Here is a 9,788-nt window from a genome sequence, read left to right as displayed (position 1 = left end):
AATAATATGATTTTTTTTATATTTTAAGTCATTTGGGATCTCAAAGTGATTAAATTTATATTATTTATTTCATAAATAATTTATTGTTATATTAATTTTTGTCACATCTCAATTGAGTTAGTAGAAATTAGATTGGTGAACTATGAGTGGTCATGTTCTGGTTTTGAGAAAAATGTTGTAGGAATTATGTTAAGTAATTTAATTGGTTGTGGTGGTTAAGTGTTAGTTATGTGTGTTTAAAGTTTTATGTTTAATTTCCTTCCCTTTGAGATTTTTCTGTTAATTTTTTAATTAAATTTGATTTGGTTCTTAAGAGTTATATTTTAGTCTCATTAGTTTATTGACAATAACGAATTTGTTAGTTCAGTAATAAAATATTAATTTATCCAGAGGTCTTTTATTTGAATCTTATATGTGCAAAGTAAAAATATTTTTTCTATTTCGTGTTAAATTCGAATTTTGAAAAGTAGGTGGGATTTTAATTCTAGAAAATTATCACTAAAATTCTTTAAAATTTGTTGTCCACTCTCTCTTTCTCTCCCTTTTGTCATTGTAAGTTCTACCATGTTTTTCTCTCTGTTTCCTTCTCCTTTTTTCTTTTTTTTTCTTTATATTGTTATTTTCCATCTTGTCATCCTTATTTATTAAGGTGACCTTGTTTTGGTCGGCGTTATTATTCATATTATTTAAGTAAATAATTTATTATTATATTAATTTCTAACTTAAAATATCCTAATATTAAGCTAGTTTATTATTTAAAGGTTATAATAGTAAATAGGTATGGTGGTAAAACATGTTGATTTGAAGTTGATAGTAATAATACTCAAGATTCCACTTACATGGTGAGATCACATGTTCTTTTCTCCATTTAATTCTTCATTTTCTCGGCTTCTACGCATCACCTAAATAGCTTTTTTTAACTATCTTTTTGGTGCATCAAAGCATTTTTACAACCCAATATAATTTTTTTTAGTACAAAATTTCAATGAGAAAAATCTTGAACATATGAATAAAAAATAAATAAATAGGACAATGTTTCAAGGCGTATATCAAATCACTATCTTTTAAGGTTTTATTTATCCCTACCTATATTTAGTGTACAAAAGAGTTTTAAGCAAGTTAATTTCGAAGATACAATGAAACTGATATAACAAGAAATTTAATTTTTACAAAGAAATTGCTACAGTAATACTTCATAGAATAATCTAATAATATTGGAAAATAGAGGAAGGATAGAATTTTTGAAACTTCTTGGTGTAATTTCCAAATTCTTATTTTTATGTATAAGAATTTTCATGTCTCACATCTATCAATATGCGTCTTTTATGAATAATAACATATTTAAAAAGACATATAATTATTCATCTAATATTATAAATTTTTAAGTAATATTGTTTAAATAGTTATAATACTTTGTCGTATTATAACTTTTGACTAATAATTAAAAAATTTAATCTTTCGTTTATAGTTATTAGAACATTATAAAATATTTGAAAATATTCCAACACTTTTACATACAGAATAAAATTATTCAAAATTAAAAAAAAAAGTTAATTAAAAATTGAATTTGTTAAAATGTGATATGGAATAAAATTGGATGAGAAAAGTAGTGGCAACCACCAGTTTGTACATAGGCATAGTTATTAGTCTAAACAAATTCCATTTAATTTGTGTTGTTGGAATATTAGTTTCATATTAAAAAGTTGCCCAAAATTTCATATTTTTGATTGCTTGCTCAGATTTCGAAAATACTTCCTCCTTTCATCCTTTAATGCAATCAACTAAACAAAAGCAAATTGAAAATTTTGATTATGTTAGTAAAAGAAATCATCCAAAATGTCAATCCAATTATGGTTTAAGTAGAAAATTAAATTTATATCTAATATAATATGATAAAGAATACATTGCATTATAAATAGATTTTGTTCAAAATATTTTTCCCAAAGGTAAAAGTTAGAAAAAAACAATTTTACTTTAAGGATTCAAAAATATTTTTGAAAAGTAATGATGAACACAATCTAAATTAAAATTGGAAATTACTTTTAAAACATAATTAATGATCACTTTTGATGTAAAAAACGTGAAATATTGATATTTAAAATCAATAGTAAGCTTTAAATTTGATTTATGTGCTCGTGAATTTAGCTTCAAATTTTTATAATTTAATCTTTAAATAGATTAATATATTCAATGTATAAATTAATCCATTAATGATAATGTGCTTAATCAATATATTTATTTTATTTTTTTGATATATTTTTAAATGAGATTGTCATAATTTGAGAGAGAGCTGTGAGATACGAAATCACATTTAAAAACTTTCATTTCAATATTTGTTATTTTTCTAGTTTAAGAGATAAATATCGTCATCACATAAAATTATATTGACACCAAATTAAAAAAGAGTTCAATAAATTAACGCTGATAAGCGCACAATTAAAAAAATCGATATGATTATTTGTCGTATTCGATGTCTCCTCAATGAACATATAATATTTGCAAAGTATTAAATTAATTGTAGTTATAATAAGTAACAACCTTGTGCTTATGTTATTCATGGGAAATTCCATTCAGTATCCCAATTAATTTCATTTAGCGGCTCTCATTTTTATGTTCATCCCTTTTTTTCTATATAAACCCTTTGCTCACTTCATGACCTTCAACCAAGTTTTGGCTTTCTCTCAATCACTTCAAACTGAAAAATGGCTTTCAAGATTAAAGCATCAACTGCTCTGTTTTTCTCCTTCAACCTTCTCTTCTTTACTTCAGTCAACTCTTATAATATCGATGATTATTCAAAAGATTCTAAAAACCCTGTTTTTATTCGTCCTGGAGATGTGTACTCAAACAATCAAGACCAGTTAGCCTCGTTTCGTTTCTGGGAAGTTGGGTGCTGGCGGATGTTAATCTCGAAAACGCACCTACAACACCATGTTGCAGCTTGCTTGCATGAATGGGCAATCTTGAAGCTGCAGTTTGGCTTTGCACTGCTATGAAAGTCGAGATGTTGGGCCTTCCCATCGACCTTAATATTGCATTGAGGGCAGAACTCAGTTTCTGTGGAAGAGAAGGTGCTCCTGAATACAATTGCAGTGCATAGATATTATTCTTCAACAATGTTTGAACACAAATTGCTTTTTATTGTGTCTTGACTTAGATTGTTTGGATTTGTATTTAATAATATATTTTTAAAAGTAAATTATATAAATTTTAGTATCCTATCTATATTATTATAAAAATCAAATTTTTTGTGTGATTCATAATAAGACACAAATTCATTGCTATTTCAATTTTTTCATAGGTGCAAAATTTGAATTTATCTCCATTATAAAAAAAAAACAACGCGACTAGGGTTACTCAAATTCAGGCCACATTTAAGTGGTGAACATCCTGATCATCAGACCAACACATGAAGTTCTTTTTATTTTGTTTCTTAAATCTACAAATTTGTACTATTACATGATGAAAAGAATAATAATTATACTAATAATAATGGTAATGGTAATGATCAAGGAGTAATGGAGTAAGTATAAGTATGTACAAAAAGATATATGTAAATATAATGATATATAAAAATAATACTATATATAAAAAGTATATATATATATACACGTATAATAAAATACATACTAATATTAATAATAAATATAATAGGGGTAAAAATAGATATAATAATAACATGTACATAATACGGTATTAATATATATATAATATAGTATTTAAAAAATTTATACATAGTATATATACAAGGAATAATAATAATAGTAAAAAACAACCATTAATAATGCTACATAAATAGATATATAGTAATAGTATATACATAATATAGTTATTAAAAATATATATACGTAAGATAATATGAAAAATAGAAAATATATAAATAATATAGTATTAAAGATATATACATAATATATATAAAAAAACAATATTAAAAAGATAGATATACGTAATATATACAAAAAATGTATACATAATATAGTATTAAAATATTTACATAGTATATACATATTAGAAATAATAATAATGTTAAAAAAACAACTATTAATAATATTACATGAATATATACATACATATATTAAAGATATATACATATAATAAAACACATACTAATATTAATAATAATAAGGATATTATAAAAATATATATGAAATAGTATAAAAAACATAAAACTAATAATACTAAAGATATATACATAATATATATAAAAACATATACGATACACATATATATTAGAAATGATAATAATGTTAAAAAACAATTATTGATAATATTACATAAATATATACATATATATATTAAAAATAAATACATAATAATATTAAAAGTATGTACATAATATATATACATAATAGATTAAAAATATATACATAATATATAAATATATATAATATTTAAAAAAATAACATACATAATATAATATTAATATATATATGCGTAATATGGAGTATAATATATATATTAAAAGAATACATATGTGACATACAAATACATTAACAAAAACAATAATATTAAAAACTATTAATAATACTATATAATATATATACTATATAATATATATAAGTATTAAGTAAAAATAATAATAATGAGATGCTAATAAATAAAAATATAATAATAATAACAGTAATAAAATATAATAGTATGAATAATATTAAAATTAAAATAGAATAATGAGAAAAAGTAAAAAAGGACGAAATTGAATTGAAAATGGAATTTTTGAGGCGAATTCGAAATAAAACAAAAGGAAGGGGCTTATTTGAACGCGCGCAAAACATAGGGGGACCGAAATAGAAATTATTCCTTCCCATCAAAAAGTAGCACATCAGCGGGGACTAAATTGAAAATCGCGACAAATTTTGGGGCCAAATTAAAAATAAAAATGATTTAATTGCAAAAGCATAAAAAAGCAGAGGGGCTAAAAGTGCAATTAGCCCCTCCAATGAAAAACACGCGGATCCTTGGAGCGGGTCGGCTCAACACGCGGGTTAGCTCCAAAACGACATCGTTTTGGGGTTAAAAGGTAGCCCCCCAAACGACGTCGTTTTGGGAGGCTATAAAATGCTAAATTTTTTTTTTAAAAATTCATTCTTTCATATGTTTCAAAAAAACTCATCTTTCTTTATTTTTTTTTCTCTGCAGGGTAGGTTCTGTTCGGGTGAGATTTGTCCAGTCACCACCGCCGGCCATCGTCCCCGGCCACCGAAAGTACAAAAGGTAATTTTTTTTATTTTTATTAATATATGTGTATATGTATATAAAAAGAGAGAAAAAAACAAAAAAAAACGAAAAAGAAAGAAAGAAAAATTCGAAAGAAGAAAAAAAGAAGAAAAGGATGCAAACCACCTTCTGTCATTTCTTTGTTTTTATTCTTGCTTTTGGTTATCCTCTGTTTTAGTGTTATTCTCTGCTTTGGTGGTTTGGAGTCGCTTGTTTTGTGTTTAAAACTATGGTTTTATTTTCATCAAAAAATGCCGAAATTTTACAAGGTTTTAAATCGGCTTTTATAGCCATTGTACAAATCTTTTTCTCTTATTTGCTGTCTTTTCCTTCCTTTTGCAGATGCAAGTTGCTGGAGCAGGTGGCGGTGGGTGGTGGCAGAGGCGTTAGAGGAGTTGGTGGTGGCAGAGGCTAGGAGCGGCGGCTTGGGGGGCTAGGGTTTAGTTGAGAAAAGTTTAGGTTGTGGGCTAGGGTTTTTTTTATTTTGGGTTTGGGTAGTGGGTTTAGGTTATTTATTTGGGTTGGGGTTTGATTTTGTAATTGGGTTTTTATTTTAATTTTTTTGGGTTATTTGGGTTATGGGTTTAATTTTGGTGGGTTAGTAGGGCTAAATTGGGCTTGTAACACTCGCCATTACCGACCCAACACCTGTGTACCTGTGTACCTGATTTGATCCTGACCCGCACCTTATGTTCGCATGTGAAGTGTTTCCATTCTTTTATGAGTTAGAACGACGTGAATTTGCAAAACCATGCAGGCAAACCCATATATTGAAAACACATGTTAGTCCTAGAGTAAGGTACGTGTTGCGATGCATGAGGTACCTACGATGCCACATCCGTGAACAGTAATCATATCATATAAATAGTGATTTTAATCCTCTTGAAAGTGACACACTCAAAAAAACATTCAACAAGTTTATTCACAGAGATTATAAATTATAGTATTTTTTTCTTTTTTTTTCACCATATAAACTAAAATTTGTACACCCCCGCTACATCAATATAAGGCTAAAACAAGATGTTTCAAAAAAAAAATTTGGATGAAAATAACATTCTAAAAAAATGTTGATACTTCTTTTGTAAATTGGTAACTTACATTTTAAATAAAAAAAAAACTCATATACCTATAATTAATTGAGTGAAAAGTATTATTTAGATCAATAAACGAATCAATTGGACTAGAATTGTGGAGAAGCTAAATTACCGGATTAGTCGTCGGCCTCATATTCATAACTATTTTTGTTTAGGTAACTTCGAATATTGTTTAAACTCATTAAATGATGCTCTTGGTAACATTTTATTGTTTATTCATGTTACATATGGTTAAATTGAATGATATATGTCGATTAGTGATTTTGGACTAAATTTTGATGTTGATTACATTGATGATTATGCTTGGAAAATGTGAAATACATGGATGTATGTTTGAAATGGTATAATAGAAATGAAGTTAAATGATTCAGATATGTAAAGTGACTCGTATGAATTTCGTGAACACTTAGAATACCAATGACATGTCATTAGGAGTTACTTATAGTTTTGGGTGCTGATCATGGATGTCCTACCAATGGTTGAGATCTTGCATTTGTTGCAGATTCTTTATAGCTCCTGTGAATAGCATCGTGTAGCCTAACATCCTGACCCACAACTCGTGTGAGCAAACCTATTTCATAGTTCGTGTGAGCATATACAGTTTTAGTCACAGCTTGTATGAGCATTTTCCCGAGTATTCAATGTTATTTCATTTGGTTCAACATGTGATAAATGTTTAAACGAATGTATATATATGAAATGTTATATGATCTTGACATGTGAATTGGAAAATGTTGTTATGAACACTTGAAATGGAAAAGTTATGCTTATTGGATATGTGATGGATGAAATGTGTACTTGATATGTCTATTATTACATGTTCCATGATATGTTGGAATTATATGTTTCATTGTTACACTTACTAGCCTTATGAGGTTTGTGTTGTATAAGAAAGAAATATATGCTCATGAGCTAATGAATGAATTTATGCATGAATGGTTTGATTATAAACATGTTTGGTAAGTTAAAGTTTACATTATACGAGCTTACTAAGCAGTAGTTGCTTACGTTAATTGTTTATTTTCCTTGTAGATCATCGAAAATGTTGATTGATTGGAAGTTCAAGTCAAAGCACACACACTATCTGTTCTTTATCTCCGTAGAAGTTTTGGTCATTTTGATGTTGGGTTATAAATGACGTGTACTAGAAGCTTTTAAATTCTTTTGCTATGATGTTGTTTAAATTTTGGTTAAAGCATACTTGTGGATGTGTATATATATATTAGTTTTGGCTTATATATGTTTATATATCCGTGTCTTTAGTTATTTGGTTTATACTTCTTGGAAATGGTTGAGATATGGTAAAATTGTATGTGAATAGAATGGACAAATTGATATGTTTGGCATGTATATAAGATAAGGGCTTGTGATCTTTGAATCTGAATTTGATTTGGTGTATGAAATGTGATGCTAATGAGGGCATATTGGTTAGATGCTTAGGTTAAATGTTTTGGTATGTTTTAAGCATGTTTGAATGTGTTTTGAAGGTGTGAAATTGCTTGAAATTGGTTTGGCTTGGTACCTAAAAAATGATTTATAACTTGTCTTGTTTTGGAAGTCATTTTAGGTGCACATGACATGGGACACGAGCTGTCACATGCCGCGTACCACACACGATCACCCCACACGGCCATGTGACTTATTTAATTTTTGTGCAGGTTTTTTCCATGTGGCCACGAGTTGTTACACGGCCGTGTGACCCAATTTCAAATTGCAAACAGTCTAACAACATGACTGTGTGACCCTATATTCGAATTGTACATAATTTAGCCACACGGCCATGTCTCTAAACCACACAACCTAGAATCTGTCACATAACCTGGCCACATGATCTGAATAATAAAAATATTGTACTCAATTTATAACATCATTTCAAGATAATGAATAAACCAACTCATCAACGTAAATAAATATAAATTATGATTAATAATTAAAATTTAAACCAAATTCGCAATTAGAAAAAAAATAATAATATCAACTCATTTATAGACGTGGGAGATTCCATAATTAGAGCCAACGAAACCATATCTTAAAGTATCCAAATTCTCCAAATAATATGACTTAGTGACTTCCATTTTCTATCTTTAAAAGCTCATCTTTGTGTTCTATAAAAACCCTTTGATCACTTCATCACCTTCATCGTAAGAAGCAGTCCATTTTCTCAGTGAAATCAAATTATTCTCTATTGGAAAAATGGCTTCAAAGGTTAAGTCATCAACTGCTCTTTTCTTCTCTCTTAACCTTTTCTTTTTTGCTTTAGTAAGCTCTTACAATGTTGATAATAATCCTAATGGTTCTTCTTACCCCACAAAATCTCCGAACCCTGTTGTTATCCGTCCCGGATACAAGTTTCCCAACGATGGTAGCGCTCAAAGCTATTATGGTACTTGTAATCCGTTGAACCTTCGTGTGTGTGTTAATCTGTTGGGTGGGTTGGTGAATCTCGACCTCCGCAACTTACCAACCCAACCATGCTGCAGTTTGATCCAGGGGTTGGCTGATCTTGAAGCTGCGGTTTGCCTTTGCACTGCTGTCCGAGCTAATGTGTTAGACATTAAATTCAACCTTCCTATTTCATTGAGTCTCTTACTCAATAACTGTGGAAGAAGGGTGGCTACTGAATACATTTGCACTCCATAAATATTGTCGTTTTAGAAAATTTTCTTTGATTATTCTTTTATGGATTGTTTGTTGGATTGTCTCTTTGATTCATTTCATAGCAGTTCTCGAATTGTTTTTTTTTTTTTCATAAAGGAAAGGCTCTTCAACCTTTCCCTTTCATCTCTTGTAATAATTATGCATTTTCTAAGTAATAAATTAAGATGTCTATGAAAATCCCAATCAATTATAATGCTATGAGATAATTAATGGAGATTATAAATTATAGTATTTCCTCATAATAATTTATACGAATTTGTTCTTTTTCTTGATATAAATTAAAATTGGCACACCTCATATGTTTTGAAAAAAATTAGAATAAAATAATATCTTTAGAAAATGTGGGCACAATTTTTTAATGTTGTGTGAAGCAAGCACTCATAAAATTATTTTTTTATTGTGAATATCTTTTGTATTTATCATGAATTGTTATTATAATTGTTACATGTTGCTGTATTTTTTTTGTAAAATTAATATTATATTTTTTTCTTTTATAGTTTCAAATTTATATATTATTTAAAAACTAAGAGAAATCATCATTATCAATTGATAAGCCATAAAAGTAACATGTTTTTAATCCCATTCTTGATGCGTTTTTGGATGAATTATCATGTAATTTAGTGAATTTGTTGCTCCTAATCGTTTAAATTTATGATTCTATACTTAGGTGAGCATAGGGAATGAAAGGAGCAAAAAACGAGCCAAAATTGGACAAAAGAAGCTGTTTTCAGGAACTACAACGCCTGGGCATTCCTACACGGGTTGGACACACGCACATGTGCCAGCCCGTGTCGATTTCGAACCCTGTTTCCCTTTTACGCC

At 28.2% G+C, this 9,788-nt stretch overlaps 1 protein-coding gene across 1 annotated transcript; it reads left to right on the top strand.

Moving 5' to 3' along the window:
* Positions 1-8,368: 8,368 nt before the first annotated feature.
* LOC121207635 (14 kDa proline-rich protein DC2.15) lies at positions 8,369-9,164 on the top strand. The gene has a single exon (XM_041077992.1). It carries the CDS (start codon positions 8,502-8,504, stop codon positions 8,946-8,948), a length of 447 nt encoding a protein of 148 aa, XP_040933926.1. The 5' UTR covers positions 8,369-8,501; the 3' UTR covers positions 8,949-9,164.
* The last annotated feature ends 624 nt before the right edge of the window (positions 9,165-9,788 follow it).

The sequence above is a fragment of the Gossypium hirsutum genome, chromosome A10, assembly GCF_007990345.1.
Source record: "Gossypium hirsutum isolate 1008001.06 chromosome A10, Gossypium_hirsutum_v2.1, whole genome shotgun sequence".
Classification (NCBI taxonomy): Eukaryota; Viridiplantae; Streptophyta; class Magnoliopsida; order Malvales; family Malvaceae; genus Gossypium; species Gossypium hirsutum.
Note: the sequence above shows the minus strand (reverse complement) of the source record. Positions and strands in the feature narration are given on the sequence as shown.

Bases quoted from the DNA above. Each gene is read 5' to 3' on its own strand.
- LOC121207635 (XM_041077992.1), top strand. From the start codon at position 8,502: ATGGCTTCAAAGGTTAAGTCATCAACTGCTCTTTTCTTCTCTCTTAAC.